General features: G+C 39.2%; 1 protein-coding gene across 1 annotated transcript in view; it reads left to right on the top strand.

Annotated features, from left to right (window-relative positions):
• Window positions 1-27119, top strand: part of LOC124619611 (apoptosis-resistant E3 ubiquitin protein ligase 1) — a 656004-nt gene that overhangs the window by 553397 nt on the left and 75488 nt on the right. The window contains exons 8-9 of the mRNA XM_047146114.1: window positions 14754-14965; window positions 18136-18277. Coding sequence (XP_047002070.1) covers window positions 14754-14965; window positions 18136-18277 — 354 coding nt within the window. The remainder of the gene's footprint in view (window positions 1-14753; window positions 14966-18135; window positions 18278-27119) is intronic.

Genomic DNA, 27119 nt, shown 5'->3' with positions numbered 1-27119 from the left:
TGAAATGAGATCCATTCTATCTTAACATTTTGCTCACCGCATCTAGAATAGCTTTTTGTCACTGTCCCAATCTCTGCAGTATCCTTATCAGACCCTATGCTCCTCCTGCACCCATCTCCCTACCCCATGGCTCCTACCCCTGTGACCATCCCCACTGTGAGACTTGCTCTGTGCACCCTCCTATTATCACCTATTCCAGCCCTGTAACTGGCAAAACCTGTACTATCAAAGGGAGAGCCATCTGTGAAATGACACGTCATGTGCCAGCTGTTATGTAAACACTGTTCAGCCTTTTACATCAGCAAGATTATCACTCAGTTATCAGTTAGGTTGAATGGACATAGGTACAGGGTGTGTACCAGCAACACACAAGATGGGTCAAACTCTTTGCCTTTACAAATGTCTGCTTGTGTCTGTGTATGTGCGGATGGATATGTGTGTGTGTGTGTGTGTGTGTGTGTGTGTGTGTGTGTGTGTGTGTATACCTGTCCTTTTTTCCCCATAAGGTAAGTCTTTCCACTCCCGGGATTGGAATGACTCCTTACCCTCTCCCTTAAAACCCACATCCTTTCGTCTTTCTCTCTCCTTCCCTCTTTCCTGATGAAGCAACCGTTTGTTGCGAAAGCTTTAATTTTGTGTGTATGTTTGTGTTTGTTTGTGTGTCTATCGACCTGCCAGCACTTTCGTTTGGTAAGTCACATCATCTTTGTTTTTAGATATAATATTTTAACCAATTATACTTATAATGAGGCAAATAAGTTTTGTTTAGATTTAGGCCTTTCTGATCTTTGTGCTGTATGTATGGAGTTCCCAAAAACAATGGAACATTGCTCGAAAAAAATATGCACCAAATGCCTGCTCAGCAAAGAAAATATGAACTTATTGCTTGATAAATTAAATAAGGTGTACTGAAAATTATGCTACTATTGTGGAAAACTTTCTACAAGTTCTTAATGAAACTTTTACTCTTACTGTACATTATAAAAATGTAGGAAATAAAGTAAAGGGGATTACTGCAACAGTAAAAATCTCTAGTCCAAGAAAAAGACCACTACACAGGGAACTAAATCATAACAAAAGTCCTGATTTTGTTATCTATGTAAAAAATTGCAAAAATATTTTTAAAAAAGTTGTAAAGGCAGCAAAAGAACTGGCAAATAATAGATTTATTTTGGATAGTGAAAACAAATCAAAGGCATTACGGTCAGTGAACAAAGCTAGAGGCCATGATATTTCTGAACTCAAGATAGAGGGTAAAACTATTGTAAACCCTGCTCAGATTTATGAATTCTTTATAAACATAAACAGATCCAACATCAATGTAGAAGATAACCCAGATAAGGTAAATTTCTTCAACAGTGAGCAATTTGAAGATGAATTTTTCAGTACTCACATTTAATTTCTTTCTTTTTTTTTTTTTTTTTTTTTTTTTTTACCACATCTAACCATCTGTCTGATATACAGAAGGACTTCATGCCACAAATACTCTGCCACCACAGTAGCTGCGTCTGGAGGAGGACAGTCGGCCTCAGTTGCAACAAGTAAGGTACCTCCCACTTGTTCAGTCATAATTTCAACAATGGGCAACACCTTAGATCTGTAATTATAGAGAATTGGCACAGCTGTACAGCCAGTGCCTAAATACGCACTCCTCCTAGAGACCTATGTCCCCAACACTGAGTACCATTAACTCTCAGTTGAGGCCAGACTGGGCAGATGTGGCACATCGGGAGGTTCTGTAGCATCAGGGTTCGTAGGGGATGCTGGTGGGATGAGAGGTTCCACAGCTGACATCCCAGAGGCACCTTTGTTGCTGCAGCACTTGACCTCAGTCTGAAGCTTGTCAACTGTGGCAAATGAAGTTTGTAACTTTTTTGTGCACTGTGGCCTCTTCCCTCACTTGCATACACAACAATTACAGTCCCTAGGCATATTTTGCTGTTAATTAAATTGAATTAAAACTATGAAACAATTAAAAGGTTCTGAAACTATCTGGTTATATAGTTTAAAGAACTGAGACGATAACTATGGCTAAATCTGGTTAGGTACTTGGATCAAGTGACACTAACACTTGTACAACATGCAAAGAATTTTAGAAAAAATGTAAACACTACTCAACACAGACTAGTAGATAGTTACAGGAAGGAAACAACTAAATTAAACACTGTATACATAATATTTGTACTGATGGCTGTCATTTGCTGGTCTGCACCTGGAGTTTGTTTGAAGAGCAGTGTCAACAGTAATCTAAAATTACTCCACACAACTTTTAATTTAAATTTCTATGCTACCACAATAATTAAACAAATTTTGCATGGAGGATTGCTTAACATTTGTTACTTTCTCCTTTTGTAGGGAAGTAAAGTGGGTTTTCTGGACTGCTTTACTTAAAAATTTCCTGTGGAAACATATACTTGTAGGAATTGTAGAGCACAGGAATTGTAGAGCACAAGTCATCTTGAATATAGTCATGAACAATGTACAGAGCATATCAAATGGTTCCACTTAATTAACATCTATTAAAAATATATAATAATAATAATAATAATAATAATAATAATAATAACAACCTGTGGAGGCCTGGGAAAAGAATAGGCCTCCGGTATGTTCTGCCAGTCGCAAAAGGCGACAAAAAAAACAAACCACTAATAGGGCTAACCCCCCTTTTAGTGTGATTAATTGGTTCAGGACAGAACTAATGAAGCCTCGGACAAGAGCTGTCATGGTCGGGGACGACACTTGAACCCGTCCACAATGGTAACAACACTGCTAGCCCCACGGAAAATGATTTAAATCCAAATAGAGGTGTTTTGCAGGATATGCTTCCTGCAACCACCCTAGAAGGAAAACAAAGACAGAGGATGAGATGGTCAGATGAAGTTAACCGGCACCTTATGTTCTGTTATTGCCAAGCAACAAACTTAGGAACCAACACAACTGGATACAGATCACAAGTATGTACAACATTTATTACCAGATACCCAGAATTAAAATTTTTAACACAACAATGACCAGCTGATCAGATCCGTGTAATAATAAAAAATAACAGGATACCCCAGTCAGAATTAGAAAACATCAAACAACAAATACTGGAACAAAATAATGTGCAATCAGAAGAAGAAGAAGAAAATACAGTAATGGACTCAAACATCCCAGAGCAAACAAACAAAGAACAACATGCATCAATTAAACAATCAGAGGAAAACGAAATCTTAAGACAGCCACCAGAAGAAGCACAAATAGAACACGAAATGACACACATGTTAGATGTAGAAGAAAAATTTCTGCTGACATATATAGAATACAAAGACACAAATACAGACATTGCATAGGCCACCAAATAACCCACAAGTTGAAACAACAATAACAACTATCAACACAATCATACACAACAAAATAAGTAAAAATACAGCTATGGAAGAGTTAAAACTACTGGTTTATATAGGAGCACTCACTACACTAAATGTACACACTAGGCAGAGATCAGAACCAACCAACACACAGAAGAAACCCACAAAACCAGCATGGCAACACAGGCTACAGATCAGAATAGAAAAACTGAGAAAAGACATCAGACAGCTAACATAATTTATAAGAAGTGAAATATCAGACAAAAAATGAAAATGGTTAGGTAAAATCTCACAACAAGAAGCGATAGAGCAATTAGATGAAAAGAAGCAGAAATTACAAGCATTGGCCAAACGACTTAGAAGATACAAAAAAAGTGAAAATAGAAGAAACAAAACCAAACATTCAACACAAACCAAAAGAGATTTTACCAGACAATAGATAACACACACATTAAAATAGACAATCCACCAAACATAAGACATGGAACACTTATGGAGCAACATATGGTCAAACCCGGTACAACATAACAGGCATGCACGGTGGATACAAGCAGAAACAGACAAATACAAGATGATACTACAAATGCCTGAAGTGATAATTTTGCAACATGAAGTCACCCGAGCAATTAATTCTATGCACAATTGGAAAGCCCCTGGAAAAGATAAAATAGCAAATTTCTGGCTAAAGAAGTTCACCTCAACACATACACATTTAACTAAATTATTTAACAGTTACATTGCAGACCCATACATATTCCCTGATACACTTACACATGGAATAACTTACCTGAAACCTAAAGATCAAGCAGACACAGCAAACCCAGCAAAATATCACCCCATAACGTGCCTACCAACAATATACAAAATATTAACTTCAGTCATTACACAGAAATTAGTGACACATACAACACAGAACAAAATTATAAATGAAGAACAAAAAGGCTGTTGCAAAGGAGCACGAGGATGTAAAGAGCAACTGATAATAGATGCAAAGGTGGCATATCAAGCTAAAACTAAACAAAGGTCTTGCTACACTACGCATACATTGATTACCAAAAAGCTTTTGATAGTGTACTCCACTCATGTTACTACAAATATTGTAAATATACAAAGTAGATCCTAAATTGATACAGTTTCTAAACATAGTAATGAAAAATTGGAAAACCACACTTAATATCCAAACAAATTCAAATAATATCACATCACAGCCAATACAGATTAAGCGTGGAATATATCAAGGAGACTCATTAAGTCCTTTCTGGTTCTGCCTTGCTCTGAACCCACTATCCAACATGCTAAATAATACAAATTATGGATACAATATTACTGGAACATACCAACACAAAATCACACATTTGCTATACATGGATGATCTAAAACTACTGGCAGCAACAAATCAACAACTCAACCAATTACTAAAGATAACAGAAGTATTCAGCAATGATATAAATATGGCTTTTGGAACAGACAAATGTGAGAAAAATAGCATAGTCAAGGGAAAACACACTAAACAAGAAGATTACATATTGGATAACCACAGCGACTGCATAGAAGTGATGGAAAAAACAGATGCCTATAAATATTTAGGATACAGACAAAAAATAATAATAGATAATACAAATATTAAAGAAGAACTAAAAGAAAAATATAGACAAAGACTAACAAAAATACTGAAAACAGAATTGACAGCAAGAAACAAGACAAAAGCTATAAATACGTATGCTATACCAATATTGACCTACTCATTTGGAGTAGTGAAATGGAGTAACACAGAACTAGAAGCACTCAATACACTTACACAATCACAATCCACAAATATAGAATACATCACATTCATTCAGCAACAGAAAGATTCACATTAAGCAGAAAGGAAGGACGAAGGGAATTTATCGACATAAAAAACCTACATTATGGACAGGTAGACAATTTAAGAAAATTCTTTATAGAACAAGCAGAAACTACCAAAATACACAAAGCAATCACTCATATAAATACATCGGCTACACCACTGCAATTTCATAACCACTTCTACAACCCTTTAGATCACATGACATCAACAGATACGAAGAAAGTAAATTGGAAAAAGAAAACACTACATGGCAAGCACCCGTATCATCTAACACAGCCACACATCGATCAAGACGCGTCCAACACATGGCTAAGAAAAGGCAATATATACAGTGAAATGGAAGTATTCATGATTGCAATACAAGATCAAACAACAAACACCAGATATTACAGCAAGCATATTATTAAAGATCCCAATGCCACAACAGATAAATGCAGACTTTGCAAACAACAAATAGAAACAGTAGACCACATCACAAGCGGATGTACAATACTAGCAAATACAGAATACCCCAGAAGACATGACAATGTAGCAAAAATAATACATCAACAGCTTGCCTTACAACATAAACTTATAAAACAACACGTTCCCCCATACAAGTATGCACCACAAAATGTACTGGAGAATGATGAATACAAATTATACTGGAACAGAACCATTATAACAGATAAAATAACACCACATAACAAACCTGACATCATACTCACCAATAAAAAGAAGAAATTAACACAACTAATCGAAATATCCATACCCAATACAACAAATATGCAGAAGAAAACAGGAGAAAAAATTGAAAAATACATCCAACTGGCTGAGGAAGTCAAGGACATGTGTCATCAGGATAAAGTTGACATTATACCAATTATACTATCGACTACAGGAGTCATACCACACAATATCCACCAGTACATCAACGCAATACAGCTACATCCAAATGTATATGTACAACTACAGAAATCTGTAATTATTGATACATGTTCAATTACCCGAAAGTTCCTAAATGCAATGTAACATATACCGTTCAGTTAAAAGGAAGTCACGCTTGATCAAGGTCCGCGTCACTTTCCATTTTTAACCAGACATAACGTCTGAGAAAGGAAAGAAATAATAATAATAATATTTCATAAAAAATAATACAAGAATTTTCTGTAAGGCTTTCAGAGAAAACTTACAGGGATACCAAGCGCCTAGTTCGTACTTTAAGAAGCCCGATGGTTCTTTGGAAACTAATACGAAAAATAAATGCAATATCTTAGCCCAATATTTCAGTTCCCTCCTCAACTGTGAATCACCCCAAGAAAAACTTGTCTTCTCTTCTCCAGTATTCACACACCCAGACTCGCATGCTCCAGATCTCGGGAAAATTATGGAAATAGTCACACAGTTGAAAAATAAAAAAGCACCAGGAGATGATGGGATCATTGCTGAATTCTGGAAACCAAATGATCCTATACCTATGCAGAAACTACATCATATAATATCAGACATATGGATGACAGAGCAAATACCAGAGGACTGGAAATGTGCTCTCATTCACCCGATACACAAAAAGGGTGACAAGACAGACATCAACAATTACAGAGGAATTTCCCTGCTCCCAGTCGGTTACAAAATCCTTTCCCCAGCACTTTTAAACAGGATAAAATCCCAAGTAGATGCACTAATTGGTGGATACCAGGCTTGATTCAGAAAAGGACGATCATGTGCGGAACAGATCTGGTGCTTAGACAATATTTCAAATGAGGAAATGCAGAAACACAGTAATTACATTCATCGACTTCAAGAAAGCATACAATTCAGTGGACCGTGAAACCCTGTAACCCTGTTTAAAAGCATGGAAGAATTTGGAATCGACCGAAAGACACGAACAATCACAGAACAGGCACTTACAGGAACAACATCCAAAGTGAAATTCATGGGTGAAATATCAGAACCCTTCGATGGGGATGGGCTATACCCAATGCTTTTCAATATTGTTCTAGAAAAGGTCATCAGGGAATGGGAATCTCATATAAAGGGCATCCAAATTGGTATCAAAAAAGAGAACCCGAATTAAAGTCAAGTACCTTGCTTTCGCTGACGATATTGCAGTTATCACCAATAACAGAACAGAACAGAAGCAATTCATGCAGTGGAAAAAGTACATGAAGTTCCACAAATAACCGGACTACAGATATGAAAAAACCAAATATATGGAAAGACAGCCAGAAAATAAATCCCCTTTAATCACAAAACATGGTAAAATTACACAAGTCTACCATTTTAAATACCTCGGAGAAACTATACAGTCCTTGGGATTAAATTGAATTGCCAATTAACAAAGAATTACCAAGCTCCAGAAGGCCTACAAGCTAGCATAGATGCATTACGAGAAGTGCATTTTGACAGACACAAAATTATGGCACTATAGAACAGTGATTCTTCCAGAAGCAATCTACGCAGATGAAACAATGGTGATTTATAGTCATTCAAAAATTAGGGAAATAGAAACATTCTCAGGAAGATTTACGGTGCAATCAACAAAAACGGTATTTGGATGAAGTGACCACAAAACGAGCTCTATATAAAGACCAACACAGTAACAGACGAAATCAGAAAATGGCGAACCAAATTTTAAGTACACCGCTCTCCTAAAGGGGAACAATCGTTAATAATAATAATAATAATAATAATAATAATAATAGAGGATAGGTATTGTGGCATTATCAAAAGTATAGAATCAGAGAAGATCTGAAATGTTGTGCATGAAAAGCAATGTGTGTAGTGAGAAACATAAGTTATTCATTCTCTTAAAACTTCTGTTGCTGTATGAATTTGTGAAGAATGGAGAAACTCTGCCAGTTACAATTGTGAGTTTTCTGTTGCCAGCTTTCCTTTATTACTAGTCTGTATACCATATGAGTCAGCTATAAATCTGTTGCTAAATGAATTTGAACACATTGATTTCAAGATCTTCTGAGTTTAAATATTGCATGTTTCTGCATTTTGACTTAAGTCAGCAGTTTTCAATAATCTTTCATTCATGACATTTGAAGGCTTTTCAGGAGACTGAGATCTCAGCCTGGGGCTCTGATCTTCATTATTAGTATGCTAAAAAAACTTACAGTTGTCCTTTGAGCTGTCTAAACATGGACATATACCTAATGATATTTTCACTTGTTAAGTACACAGGCATGATTTTAAATGTTGTACTAACTGTGGAATATTTCTAAGGGCAGCTGCTTGTCAACTTTAAATGCTGATTCAACAGAAATATTGTACTGTTTCTAAATCATCATCCAATGGTGTCTCCAAGAATGTTATAAGCTGCTGATATCTTTCTTATATACTTCTCTCTCAGCTTCAGCCTAACCATGAAAGGTGACGCCTTTTAGTAACCAAAATGTTTAAAATCCTACATTATTGTTTACTAGTAGCCCAAGTGCTAGAACAGGAATCTGAAAGTGGAGGAAAAGAATTCCATCTCAATCCCAGGAAATAATATGAGGGCAGTCATAAAATTTTAATAATCACCTTGAAAAATCGAGCTGGGACCATGAGGTTTGGTGATGTTATTCCTTCTCTACTTATTCAATGCAATGTATTTTTTCCAATGATGGATGACTTGATGGAGAACGTGACCATAGAAGTCTGCATTGTTCACGCAATGTTCCATATCAAAAATCTCATCACGCTGGAAGTGCCTGCCATACAGTAATTTCTTCATCAAAGGAAGGGGAAGAAGTCGCTGGATTCCATGTCAGAAGAATGTAGGGGATGAGGTGAAATTTGATAGCCCAAATAAGCAACGTGTGACAGCGTTCTGTGCAGAAGAAGCTGTGGTGGTGTTATTGAGCAAAAACATAACTTCATCTGGAGATTTCAGTAATATGCCCCTTATGAGTTTAATATGAATCTGAAACTGAATCTTGTCGCAGAAACATGACACTGTACCCTCCTTCACACTGCACGTGCGCGCGCGCGCACGCACACAGACACACACACACACACACACACACACACACACACACATACACACATATTCTCTCTCTCTCTCTCTCTCTCTCTCTCTCTCTCTCTGCACTTCCCGAGGATTCCTCCAGAGCATCTGTGTGGCATTTGCCTTACCTATGATGATTATTATTATTATTCACATTACAGGCCTTTTATCAGACCATGCGAAACATTCATGACTACTTGTTCGTCCTGTTCTTCCAGTACTCCTTCATTTGTTCACTTAAGGCTCTCTTCCTTTCTTCAGTCCATTTTGGCCTTCGGGCTTTAGGTGCTGTTTTCTCTGACATCACTTGCCATTTGTACACCTTGTGTCTAGAGATGCCTTTGTCCATGACGTCTGTTGAATCTATCTGAGTTCTTTCCAGATCAATTTAGACTTGTGTCATCCAGGGTGTAGTGGTCATGAGTTGCTGGATGCACCTGAGGATTCTGTTGGTGAGTCTGTTCTGTGGGAGTCTGTTGATGTGTCCATAAATTTTAGTCACCTCTTTCTAATGTCCGCTGCGATGTTGGAGAACTTCTCTGTGGTGTCCTGGAGTGAAGCCTATATCCTTTGTCTGTGAGTTTTGGTCCAATTGGTCCAATAATTTTCCTAATGATTTTTCTTTCCTGTGTGAGAATGTTCTCAAAGTCAGCCTTTGTGCATAACATCAGTGTCTCACTGGCATGTAGCACCTCAGGTTTGATTACAGTGTTGTAGTGACGAATTTTGGTGCAATGGACAGACATTTCTTGTTGTAAATACCCTGTTTTTTGTATCAGGCTCTCTTCAGGGCAATTTTCTCCTTTCCTGTCGGTTTTAGCACTTCACATATGTACTTAAAGTGTGTGACCCTGTTGATGTTGCCATACTTTGTGTTCAAATTTGGTATGTTTAATTTCGTGCAGAAGAACTCAGTTTTCTGAAAGGAGATCTGTAGCCCTACTTTTTCTGCGCACTCTTTGAGTACTTCTATCTGTCTGATTGCTGTGGTTTCATTACCTGTGATTATTTTTATTTGGTTGTTCCATTTTAAATCACTTCATGTGCATCCTCCTAGATATTTTATGGTTGTGACTGCTTCCAGTGGTTATCTGCAATTTTTTAATCATATATCAATGAATCTTTTTGCTTATTTATGTGCAGTCTGTTACATTTGTTTATGTTGAGTGACAATTGCCAATCTCTGAACCGAGCATCAGTGCTCTGGATGTCTTGCTGCATTTTGCTACAATTATCTAGCATTGCGACTTCTATAATTACAACACCATAATTTGCAAAACGCCTCGTGGAACTACTGACAACATCCACCAAGTAATATATGTATATTGTGAAAAGTAGTTGTTCTGTAACACTCCCTGGTGTGTGTGTGTGGGGGGGGGGGGGGGGGGGGGGAGGAGGGTGGAGGGGCGGGGGTGTCCACACCAGCCTGTCTTCACTGGACATTATAGTGGGACAAGAACTGTTTACTACCCAGCCTTAGCTTCTGGGGCAGTACCTGAACTTCAGGACCTGCTGCCTGAACCAATTTGTACAAAGTTGATATTCGACAATAAATGTGTGTGTTTTTGTCACTACTCATTAGCAGTATTTCAATGTTGTCCTCTCATAATGTTTCCCTCAGTGCACTATAAATTGTTTATGGTGGTGACAAGTAAAATCTCCCTCTGTGGTAATACCGAAAGTATGATACAACAGACACCACGCTACAAGCAAAAAGAGACTTGGCATGTTGTAAAGCCACAGTCAACTGGGGCCCTGATTAGTATTCTGTGGTGTTCAGTGATGAGACTCACTTCAGTTTGTCGTAATAAGTTTGATGCCAACATGTCCATAGACAAACTGTTGAAAGATTGCAGGAAGCAACCCTCTGTTGAGAATAACATGCTGTGTTCTATCTGCTAGAAACTCTTCACTTCATTGGGTGGGCAGATATTCCATAAACTCCTATTTTGTTCATTAGGTAGCAGTGTGGAATTGTATCAAATGCTTCCTGTAAGGCAATGAACACAGCATTGACTGCTTTCTAGGTGTCATGGATGAGCAGAGTGTGTTTCACATAATTGTTGTTTCTGGAACCCATGTTGATTCCTACAGAAGAGATTTTTGGTCTCCAGAAATGTCATAACAAGCAAGCATAAAACATGTTCCAAAATTCTACAAGAAAATAACATCAGAGATACCGAGATACAGTTTTGTTTGTCTGTTCAGTGATGCTTCTTGAAAACAGGAATGACCTGCAGTTTTTTCTAATCATTAGGAATGCTTTGCTCCTCAGTGACTTGCAATACACTGTTGCTAGAAGAGTTCTGCTGATGGAGAAGTTATTTTGTATACTTAATGTAAAACCATACTGTAATCCCACCAAGCCCAGTGGCCTTTCCTCTGTTGCTTTCTATCCTATTTCAAATTCTGTCATTTCGACATTCATGTGACAATTTAGAGGAGGAACTACATTGCAATCTTCCTCGGTGAAGCAGTTTTGGAAAAAGACTTTTTGTATTTTGGCCTTCTCTGTGTCATTTTCCATTTTGATGCCATTACAATCAGTTTTTTTGTTTACTGATTTAATGTCAAGACCAAAACTTCACAGCATTTTTTTTTTTTTTTTTTCAAGTTGCTAGATAGAATTATACTTTGATGAAGATGTTAAAAACTGCTTCATGGCTGGAAACTGTTCCATAACTGATTTACACTTTCACTACTATTGTGTTGATTGTTATACACCAGTCTTTGAACACCAAGGCCTCAACCTTTCATGCCATTCCTAGTTATTCACAGGGAGATGGACTGCCACTTTGATCCTTGTCATTCAGACTTATCGGACAACACTGGAAACATCTGTGCCACCTAAGTGCTGTATCATATGATATTGCATTATTACCAAACACCAACTCAGCATGGATTGTTGCCTTCAAATGGAGAAAACTAATTGCTGCAAGATAATCCACTTTATGAATGGAATTGGATGCACTAATTTGTTTTGGCTGCTCTAGTGACATGTTGTGGTACTGTGGCACAGGGATTTCACTGTGCACCAGCACTGCAGACTTAAACCTTCTGATATGCCCTCCCATCTGTAGTAAAATGTGTTGTTGAACAATGCTATTAATTTTGGTCAAAGTTATTTTAGCACATCATGTTACAAGAAAGGGGTACAGAGTATTTTAAATACTTATCTCACATAGACAACTTGTTGTCATATTTTGATGAGAGATACAAACTTAATTATAATGATGTTGTATTATAAAATTTTGGTGGTAGTTGCTGCAGAAAATATATTGTTTTCCTGAAGGCTTCAAATTTCTGACAACTGTGAGGTAGAACAAAATTCAGAATGGGGAAATTGTGCACAAAAGGTGGACGGGATCAATTTCCTGGTTGCCCCTTCAGTTGCCATTTTCTGTGTCTCTATCTATAATTAGTATTTAAATTTACAATCTACAAAATAAACTATTTACGTACTAAATAAAGTGTCTGTCCTTAATTTACTAATGCTGCTGATATTCTGAGATATACAAAACTATACATTTTAGTATTACTTTCAACACTGAACAAGGAATATAGGTAGCTACTGCACAGAAATGAAAGGTTTTTATTACACACCTTTTAAAACTGTCCTGGGTTTGTAATCTCTAGTAAATGTTTCCAGAATTTGGAAGACCTTGTCTAGCTAATGAATCAAAATCTTATAATTTCTAAATTTGCTTCAGCATTTGCACTGATCATTTATAATTCAGCAGATATCCCATATAAGCTGTGCAATTTTTGTCATTTAAGTTGACATTATGCCTTCAGAAAGGATTTATGGTGCACTAGCCATTTTATATAGCTTGTGCCATACAGCTTCATCTCATAGTACATTTTGTTGCCTTGTTTATTTCATTCATACTGAGTCAAAATTCTGAAATTAACACAGTGTCAAAATGTTTAAAGGCAACCCACATTCCTCACAGTTAGACTTAGTGCTAGTTTCTCATCTTTGATACCTTGAGCAACAGAACAAACAAAACCCACATTCATATCCCATCACTATAGCACAATTATGATCCAGGCAAACATTTAACATTACACCCTTAGGTTGTTTTGGAATAAAATAGTGCATTATTTCCACTTATGGATGACAAGAAATTTTATTGATATCAATTGCAGTTTTGACTAATTTCTTTATCAAGTGTACAAAATAGGTGCTGTAGCTCACACTGATAATTCTATAAGGCTCTACACAGGTCAGATCCCAATCTGTCATGGTAAAGACCTGAATGACAGACATAAATGGTGTAACAACTGAATTTTGTCACTCAAATTATCTCCTTAATAGCTGGCTTACAAATGCATTTGTAATCAGCTGTACTTTACTCAAACTGCAGTATGGGTTCTCGCATTATCCTTCTGGGAAATGCCATTTGCTACCCAGGTCATGAAGTATATGACAACTTGGTTTATCATTCGTGCCACATACTGACAAACATTCAACCTTCCTTCAACAATTACCCAATCAGTCCTGTTTTGTCATATCCAGTAGCACACTACGCTAAGATTCTGGGGCTTGAAGGAGTATGGGTCTTAAGAATTGTTGCTTCCTGCAATCTTTCAACGGTTTGTCTATGGACATGTTGGCATCAAACTTATTACAACAAACTGAAGTGAGTCTCATCACTGAACACCACAGAATACTAATCAGGGCCCCAGTTGACTGTGGCTTTACAACATGCCAAGTCTCTTTTTGCTTGTAGCGTGGTGTCTGTTGTATCATACTTTCGGTATTACCACAGAGGGAGATTTTACTTGTCACCACCATAAACAATTTATAGTGCACTGAGGGAAACATTATGAGAGGACAACACTGAAATACTGCTAATGAGTAGTGACAAGAACACACACATTTATTGTCGAATATCAACTTTGTACAAATTGGTTCAGGCAGCAGGTCCTGAAGTTCAGGTACTGCCCCAGAAGCTAAGGCTGGGTAGTAAACAGTTCTTGTCCCACTATAATGTCCAGTGAAGACAGGCTGGTGTGGACCTGCAAGAAGCAGACGATGCAGCACGAAGTCCACAAGTACAAGGTGGTCTTCTTGGTAGTTGAGCTGACTTGGAACTGCCTGCTCTGCTGTGTCTCAGTGCATATCACTTCTCTGGTGGTGCCACTGTTGCAACTTCTTGGTGCGGCAATTGCTGGGCTATGTACTGTCTCTGGAGAGAGTTGTGCTGCCTGGTGGTGCGTGCTGTGCTTATGACACCACAGTGTCAGTAATGAATGATAATGGCAACTTGAGCTCTCAACTATGTAGGGGAGCATTTAAGTCTTTATCCTTGAGTAGCCATAGATACTTAAGTTTTCTGGGGGTCTCCATACCTACTTAAAGGAAATTCCCAGATGGGTTGTACCCTGCATTTTCATCTACAAAATATTATAATGGTGTTTTGTGTTTGTTATAGAATTTATTACTTCAAAAAATGTCATGTGGGTCTGTTCAGCTCTGTATACCAACAAAATGATGTAAAACAGAAGCAACAAAAAATTAATATTGATAATATAAAAAAATAATGATGAGATAATGTTGCATCTCTTACAGTAAGTGATGCCGCTCTTGTGAACAAGAATGTTGCGTCAAAAAATCACAACATCTGTTATGAGGCTCGTCTTGTGAGTTTACATGGAGAACGCCTATCGAAGCCAAAGAAAGTTTTTTGCTATGTTTCTCCAAAGCAACTCACAGTTAAAGAACTGTTGCTTAAGTTCATTCCAAAGAGGATCATCACATTTCGTCTGTGTCCATCCACTAAGGTAAGTGATGTCTTCTTGCAGTATTTGTAGTAATAACAGCAACAGCAACTACACTTTGTCTTAATTTTTACACTTTCAGAAATGACTAATGAGACCCTTCCTAGAGTGTCAATTTCTTTTACAGTTCAGACAGTAAAATTTGAAGGCTTCTGGACTGATTCCATTCTTTCTTTCTATATGACCCCCCCCCCCCCCCCCACCACCTCCTCCCGTAATGAGTTTATGGTTTAATTTCTTTTCTTCTCTAAGTTCCATTTCACGCAGCCCTGCCATCATGCAAACTTTAACTGCTTAAGTTCGAGCCTTCAAAGATTGTTAATATACTCAACATGAGTGAACTCTTCTTACTTTGTGTGGTGCATCCTACAGTATTTTGTAGGTGTCTTTTCTTCCAGTAGTATTTTTGTTAGGTCTTTGGACTGTGGACTTTTCTTATTATTTTCCATTTTTTATTATTTTCCCCAGGTTCTAAAGCAAAAGTTTGCTTTGTGAAGAGCAAAACTGGACCCACTATGGGGTAGTAGTCAAGTTGAGGAGGTAGTAGGCATAATTCTCAGCTTCCTTGTCCCTGTTTACTAAAGTGCTACTAAACTACACATTTCCTATTTACATGTATTACAGTTCCCACTGCCTGGAGCTACTTAATGTGTAGCCATTATTCCTGTTGAAATTATGGGTACGCATTCAACTATTGATGAAGTGAACAAGGTCACCTTCCTATGGAACCACAATAAAATAATAGCACACACATTAAGAAACAATGGTACCAAGCCAATTTCTGTGCTGTGCCTGTGTGCTGCTAATGACAACCTGTGCTTGAGTATTACTCAGCAAACCAAACTGCTAACCTCAGCACAGTGACAGCACTGTCATATTTATGCTCGAGAAGCAAGGAGGGGAGGTAGTGACAGTGTACATTCCAGTGCTCTTACAAGTGGAGCACTGTCACATGTACATGCCTATATGCACTGCTGAATGAAGTGCCCTTTTAGAACAAGAACAGAAACAGGACGTACAGCATATCTCAGTTTTGTTGCTCAAGATGCTTCCCTGGAAGAATCAGTAAAGACGTTCTTCTATGGTGATGTTGTTATTTTCCAGAGCAGTGATTGTTGATTCATTGCCTGCCATTTCAGTTGCAGATGATGACGCAAACTCTTTGTTAGAATCTATGCCAGATGATTTTATTATATTTTCTGTTTCCTCATCTGCCTCCTCCGGTAGTCATCATACACTTCTTTGACATGATACAGAGCCTTTCAAGGCTTCTAATGTCACAACAATAGTTACTAATATCACTACAGCAAAAGTAATTTGAACATGTGGCCTAGTGGCTAGCAATTTTGGCTGGTATCACTACAGTCCCAGTTTTGATTCCCGGCAACCACTTCAAATTTTTTGATCGTGGAAGGGTCTATAAGGAAGTCCGTTCAGCCTTATGAAGACAACTGAAAAGCAGCTGGAATATGAAAGCAGTGAAATTAACATGCAAGTCACTGAAGTAGTGTTTTATGTCGTAAGTGTTGCTGCAGGCAATGCGATACACAATGTTTATTTTTAGCAATAGAGACCTCTGCCAATACTTTTTTGGGTTAAGAGAGCAATATTATGACAACGGATCTTATCCTTTGCAAGATTCCAGACCAGTTGTATAGAACTTAGGCCTAATGGTATGGTGCCAGTAGATAGGGAACCATTTTGTTGCAAATAGAACAAAGAGGAGAAGGTGGGAGCTTCTTAATTAACATCAGAGGCTCGACTTTTCTTGTCTTTGTGCACTTTTAATTTTTTTTTGTCAATTTCTACACTATAGTAGAAATAGCAGAAAGTAATGTCTAATAATACATTTTGATCTATATTATCAATGAAATATTTCTTGTGTGCCTTTCAGTTGTTCAGCTTTTGAGCAGATACTTGACTCCTGCTTCAATAGACTGATGCTTTTGCTGCTAATAAACAAACTTGGTGTGTCACTTTGCCCTGGTGCGAGCTTTTCAATGTAACACCTCTTCAGTGACTTGCATGTCAGTTTTGCTGCTTTTATATTCAAGCAGCTTTTCAGTTAGTCTCACAAGGTTGAGCAGATCTCCATCCAGATCTTTACCCTGTGAGGCCCAAAGTGCTAACCACTAGGCCATATGGTCAGTTCAATGTTCTGCTATTAGATATTGAAGTTGTGGAATTGGAAGACTTGAAAGTAGGTGTATCACACTAAAAATGTTTGATGGCTACTGGAGGAGAGATGATACGACTGATGAGGAAACTGGAATGTAATTAAAATTGGTTGACATTGTGTCCCTCCTTCTACAATTTGTGCACAATTGATTAACTTAACTGTTGCCTGCAAACATCTGCTTGCCCCTTAGTTTTTTTCTCTGTTGACACTATCACACCTATTTCATTCTCATTGTCAGTAAAAATAATTGACCACATTTTCACAGCCTCCTGTGGAGGTATTTTCTGCGATAGCTTTTCATCCACTCTTTTCACCCTCATACTGCTAGGTAACAATGTATGCTACTTTGAGTTAGAATGTGACTGTACCTACTTAAGTGGCTATGTTAGTTCCTGCTATGGCCAAGTGCTCACTTGTGCCATTTTTTGCTTTCTGTGTGAAAGAGAGCGAACTACTAGAATCAGGCATTTAATACAGTGGAAGCAGTGTGCTCTTAACATGACACTTTAAATGTACAGCAGAGAGAAAAAAACTCTGTCATTGCCAAATCGAGCCTTATGAACAATGAGTTCATAATGAAGACAGTTAATTTGTGTGTGTGTTACATTTGCATGAGTGTGTGTATGTGTGTGTGTGGGGGGGGGGGGGGGGGTGTCTGTCATCTATTTTTGACGAAGGCCTTACGAGCTGAAAGCTTTATTTGGAATAGTCTTCTTGTTATGCCTATCTGCTATTCAGCATCTCCACTATTTGGTGAGTAGCAACTTTCCTTTTCATAATATTGTTACAGTCCATCCTGGATTTTCCATTGTTTAAAATTTATGGTAGAGGTATATAGAGAACAAAAGCAAAATTGTATGTTGTAGTGCTTCAATGATAACATCCAACAGAACTGGCAGTGAGAGTTGTTCAGTTCAATTATGTAAATACCCTCAGCAATTAAAACTATTTCTGATGTCATTGTATTCACTGTCTGTGGTTTATGTTGTTGCAGTTCACCTTTCTAGGAAACAACAATCAGTATGGTCAACCTTCATTCATTGTGGATGATGGATGTCAGCCAAAAGTTGAACTTGCAGCCAAGGACCGGAATGTCATAGCTGCAACATTTACTCATTTCCTGCTGAAGAATATTGGTGAGCTTACACTTACCTTTTATTTTAGTGATTCCTTGAAGTTTTAACTAGTGTCATTACTGTGAACACTCTTCATGACAACTGTATAACTTTCTTGCAGGATTTTTTTTTATTTTATTTTTTTATTTTTATTTTTTTAATTTTTTTATTTTTATTTTTTTTTATTTTTTATTTTTGTTTTTATTTTTTTTATTTTTATTTATTTATTTTATTTTATTTTTTTTTTTTTTTTGCCCCTCTCGAATATTTAGAAGTTAAACTTAGTTCTGGTGGTTCGTAGGGTGGTGATGAAGAATGTAATTTGGAAAACTTTCATGTCACTAAGGAATAGATAATTACAGTTTCATGAGCTGTAGAATTCTATTAGTCTGAATGTGACTTGTGGATAGCTCTCCATATCCTTATAATAAATGTTCAGTCAGTTTTGGTTTATCCAGTTGAAAGCCTGCTTGCTTATTATGTTTGAAGTCTTGATGAATACTAATACTTCACAATCTACAGTTCCACAGTCCTGAGTAAATAGTCTCCATGTTTAGGTTCCTTTCTTTTAGTAACATTGTGATTGTGACTGTAATTTTTATTGGTCCTGTAAATTACCTTTTGTACATCTATGTACTTGTGACATAGGACATGTCATGAGGCATACAATCTAGACACTATATACCAGGTGTCTCTCATAAGAGGAGTCATACATTTTCTCTGGTTTTTCAACAGATATTTGCAAATTAATTTTTGCAATGTGTAGCTGGTGTCAGTCCAGATAAATACATCATGTCTTTCAAGTGGCACCCAGTGTCCACAAAAAGCGTCAGTTTATTTCCCATTTCCAACAAAATGGTTTTTAAAGGGGAATTTTATTTACCCATTATTCTAAGGGCTGGCTTTGATAAAAGCCTTTGTTCTTTTTGGTCCTGGTGGTGGAAGGATTCGCCACTAGGATTCTTCCTAACACCCAGGGTACACGTGATTGTGCTTAAACTCTTCCTGTCTTTGTGAATAATGACCCTTGCACAATCTTCATGGAGGCTCCTTCCTTGTACCCCATCGTTCCCCATCAATTACTTCTCAATGGCAAGACTAAAGGAAGATCAGAAAAATCTAAATTCATTAGACAGACTGATGAAAAGGAGTATCTCAACACCCCTGTTACCTTAAAAGCACTGGAAACAGATTTCACAACTGTAAAGAGTAATAAAGCTGCTGGCCTAGACGAAATACGGATGGAACAAATCAAAAAGTTTGGACCTGCCCCAAAACAGTGGATATCAAACCTTATGAACACCTGCATTTCAAAATTGCAAATCTCCAAGATCTGGCGTAAAGCCAAGGTAATAGCACTTTTAAAGCCTGGGAAAGAACCAACAGACCCAAAAAGTTTCCGTCCGGTTTCACTCCTTTGTCATTTGTACAAGGTATTGGAAAGGCTGACCCTAAATTGAATATCAGAGTATATTGATAAAATATTAATAAAATAGCAGTCCAGCTTCTTATCAGGAAGGTCTTGCTGTGGACAGATCCTTAATTTGACTCAGCATATTGAGGATGGGTATGAGAGAGGCGAAATAATAGGTGTGGCTTTCATTGACCTCACGGCGGCTTATGATACTGTTAACCACAAAAAGCTGCTTAGAAAAGTATACTTAGCTACAAAGGATTACCGATTAACTCAGATCCTTCAATGTATGCTGCAAAACAGGAGATACTTCGTCTCTCTCCAAGACAAGAAGAGTCGATGGAGAATGCAGAAAAATGGTCTCTCTCAGGGAAGTGTGCTGTCTCCGCTGTTATATAATATCTACACAAATAACCAGCCAATTAACTCTTCAACTAAGGCATTCATATACGCTGATGATACAGCACTCGCTGCCCAAGGTGAGACCTTTGAGGAAGTAGAGGTGAAACTAACAACAGCTCTTGAAAATTTGTTCAAGTATTACGATGAAAAGTAACTGAAACTGAACCCTGGAAAGACCCAAGTCTGTGCATTCCATCTTAGAAATAGGGAAGCCAAAAGGAAACTGAACATCACTTGGAGAGGAGCACAACTACTCCACTGCGAAACTCCTAAATACCTTTCGATGAAGATGGACCGTTCCCTCACATTCAAAGCCCACTGTGAAGAAATGAGCCTCAAAGTAAAAGCATGGACCATCATCATCCGCAAACTTACAGGAACCACCTGGAATGCCCAGCCAAAAGTACTTAGAACATCTGCCTTGGCACTATGTTTCTCTGCCGCAGAATATGCAGCACCCGTTTGGCAAAACTCTGCACATGCTAAACATGTAGATACAGCCCTGAACGAGACAGGACGCATTGTTACAGGCTGCTTATGATATACTCCTGTCAATAAGCTGTATCAAATTATGGGTATAGCATTCGAAGGCAAGCTGAAATAGAAGTGGAGAAGAAAAAACAAGAAATCGGCCCTAGACATCCTTTGTTTGGACATGACCCTCAACAGCCAAGACTGAGGTCAAGAAAAAGCTTCCTACAGAAAACTACGGCAATTCGTTCATCTCAAAGAACTCGCAGAGAGGCGCTTTGGCGAGACTCCCTAGCTGAAGACAATCACATAACGGTCAAGGAGGAAATAGCCGAAGGTTCACACCTGTCATACATGACCTGGAAGACTTTGAACAAACTGTGATTTGGGGGTGTCAGGGTACAAAGCCGACCTCAGGAAGTGGGGCTTCAGTAATGAGGAGGAAACTTGTCAGTGTGGTGACGTACAGGACGAACAACATTTGCTAGTCTGCAGTAACCTACCGGCTCCATGCACTATCTGTGATCTTGCTGCAGCCAGCGAAACTGCTGCGATAACCGCTGAATACTGGGCCCGTCAAAAAATATAATCGTCTTGCTGCTTGTTTGTATATATTATTGAATCTGTGTCATAAATACTACTGTACATATTTAATTTTACAAATTTGTTATGTGAATCAATACTTATTAGTTTTTGTAATTATTTTATGTCCTGGACTCGAAAAATTAAAAAAAAATTACCCATTGGAGAGTGGTCCCAAATTAGTCTATTGCAATATTTATTTTATCCATATGTATTTACAGTAATAGTGAAGCATGAAGAATAACCAGTACTCCAGCAGTGACTGAGCTGTGCAGCTGCAATGTGGTACCAGTCAGTGCAGGTCAGGGCGGTGCTGTCACTGCTGGAGTGCTGGTTACTATTAAAGTTTGTCTGTTACTATCAACACACATGTTGGTAAAATGAATATCTCACTAGACTAATTTTGGAGTGTTCTATCAAATGGGCACACAACATTCTGCTTTGGAAATCATTTTGTTTGTAATTGGAAACAAACTGACACTTTCCATCAAAACTGGGCGTCACATGAATAAGACTTCATGAGTATAATTTGTTTGAGCTGTCTCTAGCTACACCTGTTCAACTCGCAGATAGAGTGAGGGAAAAATGACTGTCTATAAGCCTCCATATGAGCCCTAAGTTCTCCCATCTTATCTTTGTGGCCCTTACGTGAAATGTATGTTCGTGGCAGTAGAATCAATCTGCAGTTGGCCTCCAGTGTCAGTTCTCTGAATTTCCACAATAGTGTCTCAGGAAGAGAGTTTTGTCTTGCTCCCAGGAATTCCCCATTTCAGTTCATGAAGCATCTCCATAATACTTGCAATCTGATTTAACCTACCAATAAAAAATGTAACAGTGTGCCTCTGAATCACGTGTCTACCTTTAATCTGATGATGTGGGGATCCCAAACACTCGAGCAGTACTCAAGAATTTGTGACACTAGCGTTTTATGTGCTGTCTGTCATATATTGGCTAGAGGCCGACTGCATATGCTGCCAGTACGATGTCTTCACTGTGCAGTGGACTGCAGGTGTCTCTGCTCTGGAGGCTATTTACTAATGCCACACAGGCATCACATCTTATGGACACAATGTTGTATATACACAGTCTGTTACAAGTGCCACCAGTCTGTTACAAGTGCCACTTTTTCAAGCAGCCTACACATCAGGAAATAGGTGGCACTGCTATCAAGAAAATAAGTACTGTCCGCATGTCACGTGATCGCAGATGTACTTCTGCGTTACTCCATGCAGCATGACCCTCCAGGATGCTGTATCTACAGCCACTCGGGATGAGGTGTCTCCCAGAATTGGGCCAGTGAACTTTGTTTCTGTTACTTTCAAGCAATCCCAAATCATCTTTCTGTTGGTATCAGAAATATCCTTGATTGTGTACTTGTGCCATGAATAAAGTGTTCTTAACTTCAACCAGGGAATCATCATCACTCTACTGCACATCACCCAAACAGGATTCAACAGTATGGCAGACACCTCATCAATCTCCTTAATAGGTGAACTACACTTTCCTAAAATTCCTCCAACAAAACGGAGATGAGCATTCATGTTCCCTACTACCACCCCAACGTGCTCATTCCATTTCGTATCATTTTACAATGTTACGCCTAGATATTTAATTGTTGTGGCTGTGTCAAACAGTACACAGTTAATGTTATTGTTGCGGCCACATGTAGTAAGCGTTGCTTCAGGCAGTGGAGAATGGCAAAACAGAGACAATGCCGGCGACCAGGCGTTGCAAAGTAAGCACGCATAGATAGCCTTGTGACAGCAGCAGTCTACCAACAGGCTGACGCAAGGACGCACACAAACAGAGCGCCGAGTGAAGCCAGGAGAGTGCTGAGTAAGTGGAAGTGAGGCCAGCACGCTAAGTTATGCTGCAATATACTGTGGTAGTAATAACAAAAAGCTACCACCGAGGGTAAAAAACGTCCTCCTGCCGGATATAAATAGTGGAGCGCAGGCAGCAACAGACAGAAACCATTAGGAAGCAGTTCGGATCCGAGGACGGACATGGTATGTGTCCGAATGTTCAATCTTCGTAGGTGACGATTCTGGAAGTCTGTTCCAGCTCGCAGGAGTCATCCGTTCACCATCGGATGTCAACTTCAGCTCTGGAGGTCGACCCGAGTTCGTTCAGCACCATGGCTGACTAACTACAGCGAGAACTCTGTCCATGATGGGACATCGCAACTGACAGCTTCCCAGCTGCCAGTGCAGCAGGCATCGGCAGCTGGCCCCACGGCGCGTAGTCCGTCCATGACGGGACCTCATGGACATCGCGACTGACGGTGGTGCAGCAGGCATCGTCAGCTGACCTCACGGCGACGCGGCTTCGTAGGTGTGCCCATACTGGGGCGCCAAACGGCGACAAGTTCATGTCAACCACAGAGCATCCTGGCATTAGCGGAACACAGGTGGCCTGAGGCTCACGAGTGCGATCAGCAGCGCGCGTTGCGTGCAATGTCGGAGAATCTACACAGCAGCAGCCAGGCGGAGGGATCCACAGGGCTGGGTAGCGATGGTGAGGGAGAAATTGTAAAGAAAGTTCAATAAATAATTGTAAAACTCTACGCTGTCTCAGTCTTTGGTGTAGCCACTATGTCTGCTGCTAACAAGTGGTGCAGAAGTCGTAACAAGTGGTGTAAGGTGCACCCACGCCACGACTTTGACTAGCACTGTGCGGAGCAACCGAGAAACACCGAATAGGGTGAATCCAGCAACTGCGTTCTCTCTATATTTTCTGTGTAGCTAGACATGTCAAGGTTAATGTTAAGGGATGTGAGAGTGTCATTTGAAAGGCCTAGCAGCTCTGTAGACTTATCGCAGTTTCGTGGGAATGATAGTCACTAAATGTGTAGTGTGTGGATTAACAGGTCACGTCGCTCCTTGCAGTAAATTTGTACCAAGCACTTGTGATGTGTGTGGCTTCTATGGTCATGTGATGGGGCAATGTGGTAAGTCTAGGTGGCTTGCCACTAGACATGCTAGCAATTAACTTGCTTCTGGGTAATACAATTTTATTTTTGTCAGGTGAGGTATACCACACGGAAAATGCCAGAGACACGTGCAACCGGGACAAGTGACGCCGTAGTTGCATTGACAGAGCAAGTTAAGAAACTAATTGAAGAAAACAAGATGCAAAAGCAGCACATGCAGAGGATGGAGCAACAATTGTTGCAAAATACTCAATCAGGCTCAGGAAGTGATAGTGTAGAATGCAAGGGTACTGTCTTTTCCAGTGTGGCAGATTGTTCAGCGGCTAATTTGATACCTTCCTTCTCGGGTAAAATATCAGAGGATGTGAATGTTTTTATTGTTGACGTATGTAGTACAGCTAGACTGTGTGGCTGGTTGGATGAAATGGGTTTGCAAATGGCGAGGTTACGGTTAGTAGGTGACGCAAAGACTTATGTGGCATACCACGAAGGTTTAAAGGATGCTACTATGTTCACAGAGTTGGCTGAGGGATTATTGCAAAGGTTTAGGAAACAAAACAGTGCCAGATTTTTTAGAGAAAAATTGGGGAGGATGATGCAAAAAACAGGTGAAACGGTAGAAGAATTTTCAGACAGAATTAGGAGAACGAATGCGCACACGTATGAGTTAACGCAAGATGCGAGTGCAAATGAAATTCTATTGAAAGAAGCAGAGAATAGAGTTTAGATGCATTTTTGTGAGGGGTCTCGCTGTATTTTTCACGCCGGATACGGATGGAAAATCCAAGTGTCTTAGCAGCAGCATTGCACGTAGCTACACATTTGCAGGAAGTGGATAGCGCCACTAAAGTCGCAATGACAAGAAAATATTTTCGTCTTCCAAAGAGTGTTATCTTTGGGGGAAACAAGGTCATTTTAAGGGACAATGTTGGGAACCGCAGTGTTTCAATAGTCAGAAAATAGGGCATAAGTCATGGCAGTGTAAAGCCAAGAAACGGGTTAATGATACAGCAGGTAAAAAACTGTTAAACGAAAAAGGGAGTGTTCCTGCCGTCGGGAGGTATTCCCAGTAAAAAGAGGTACTCAGAGAGTACACGAAGAGGCAGATTGTAGTCTGATGGTCTGGATAAAAGATAAGTGGCAAAGAGTTTTAGTGGATACTGGAACACATGTATCAATTGTCAGTATGGACCTCGTGGGCAAGAAAGGATTGGAAGCTCCGAGATACAGATTGCGCGCAGTAGGTGATAAAAAATTAGATGCACTAGGGACAGCACAGCTCAAGTTTAAGATAGGGAATGTGTGGTTCCGGGAGCAAATGGAGGTGTTGGGTCAGGGATTTTCAGCGATACTTGGGTTGGACTTTCTGATTAAACATCACGCCAAAATTGACCTTTCGCGACATACACTGGAACTCGATGGGAACTTGTTCTCACGAGTACAGCCGTTGCAAATGTTTCAGAGTCGCGAGGTGCACTGATAGCTAAACTGCAACCAAACTGTGTACAAGTGCATTAAAGGTGATTTCATGTGACAAAGTACGAACAGGTATAGTGAAGTTGATCCGGGTACTGGTGGATGTCGATGTGCCACAGCAGGGGTTATTCTTGGTAGAGCTACTACTGAGTAATGAGGTTTTAGACAAAAAGCATTGCTTTATTCATAGGATTGTATCATGGGTAACGGACATAAATGGGCATTTTATGGTTCCGGTGAGTTTAGATAACTTCGGGAGGTATGATGTCGATCTGCCGAAGGGATTAGTAATAGCCACAGTAGAGTTAATGGATGAAGAGGACATCGATAGTTTGAAGCTAGACTATGATGTAAAGCAAACCAGCAGCATGTCTGCACTTCGTGACAAGGTAAATCATTTGAGGGGAAATGATTGTTCGGGTATGGAAGCATTATTACTAAAGTATAAAGCATTGTTTGAAGCACAGGGTACATTACCTGCTACACCGATAACACAGCATCGTATTCCGATAGGGAATCATGCTCTGGTGTATCGTAACCCATACAGACTACCGAAACAATTACAACCTGTAGTAGAGCAATTAATAAAGCAACAACTGGAAGATGGGATAATCCAGCACAGTAATAGTCCTTGGTCTAGTAGCGTGGTCCTAGTTCCGAAAAAGACACCGGACGGGTCGAAAAAATTTCGCTTTTGTTGCGATTACAGATATTTGAATGAACAAACAGTGGTGGACGTATATCCGATTCCGAATATCGCAGAAATGTTAGACAACCTAGGGCAGTGTAAATTTTTCTCCACTATTGATTTGTGAAGCGGTTATCATCAGATTGAAGTATGTCTGGAGGACAGGTCAAAAACAGCATTTACAACGCATTGTGGTCACTTCGAGTATAAAAGAACACCGTTGGACTAAAAAATGCTCCAGCAACATTTCAGTGGTTGTTGGATGGAGTCCTTCGCTGGTTGAAACTGAAAAAATGCATGGTGTATCTGGATGACATTATAGTTTTTTCAAGAGATATAGAGCAGCATGTGGAACGGTTAGAGGAGGTGTTTAAAAGATTAGAGGCAACATGGCTAACATTAAGCTCGGACAAATGCCATTTTGCGCAAGCGCAAGTAAATTATCTCGGGCATGTTATCAGTCAAGATGGGGTACGGACAGATCATCGTCTCGCTTCTGCAGTACAAGATTTTCCGGTTCTGCAAATGGTTAAACAACTGCAATTGTATATTGGTCTTGCGAGCTATTATCAAAAATTCATACAGGGGTTCGCAGAAATAGCAAGGCCACTTACTAAGTTGCTAAGAATAGGTGTTACCTTCCAGTGGACATCAGAGTGCGAGAAAGCATTTCAAGAGTTGAAACGGATACCGACATCAGATCCAGTTTTGAAGTTTCCAGACTTTTCGAAGGAGTTTATACCAAAATGTGATGCATCTAATCATGCTCTTGGGATTGTACTTGGGCAAGAAATTGATGACAAAGAACATCTGATTGTGTTCGTGTCTCGTCAACTTAACAGGGCGGAACAAAATTACTCCATGACGGAGAAGGAATTGTTAGCGGTAATATACAGGA

This window comes from Schistocerca americana, chromosome 6, assembly GCF_021461395.2.
Source record: "Schistocerca americana isolate TAMUIC-IGC-003095 chromosome 6, iqSchAmer2.1, whole genome shotgun sequence".
Taxonomy (NCBI): Eukaryota; Metazoa; Arthropoda; class Insecta; order Orthoptera; family Acrididae; genus Schistocerca; species Schistocerca americana.
The sequence above is the reverse complement of the archived record's forward strand: the minus strand, read 5'-3'. Positions and strand labels throughout refer to the sequence as shown.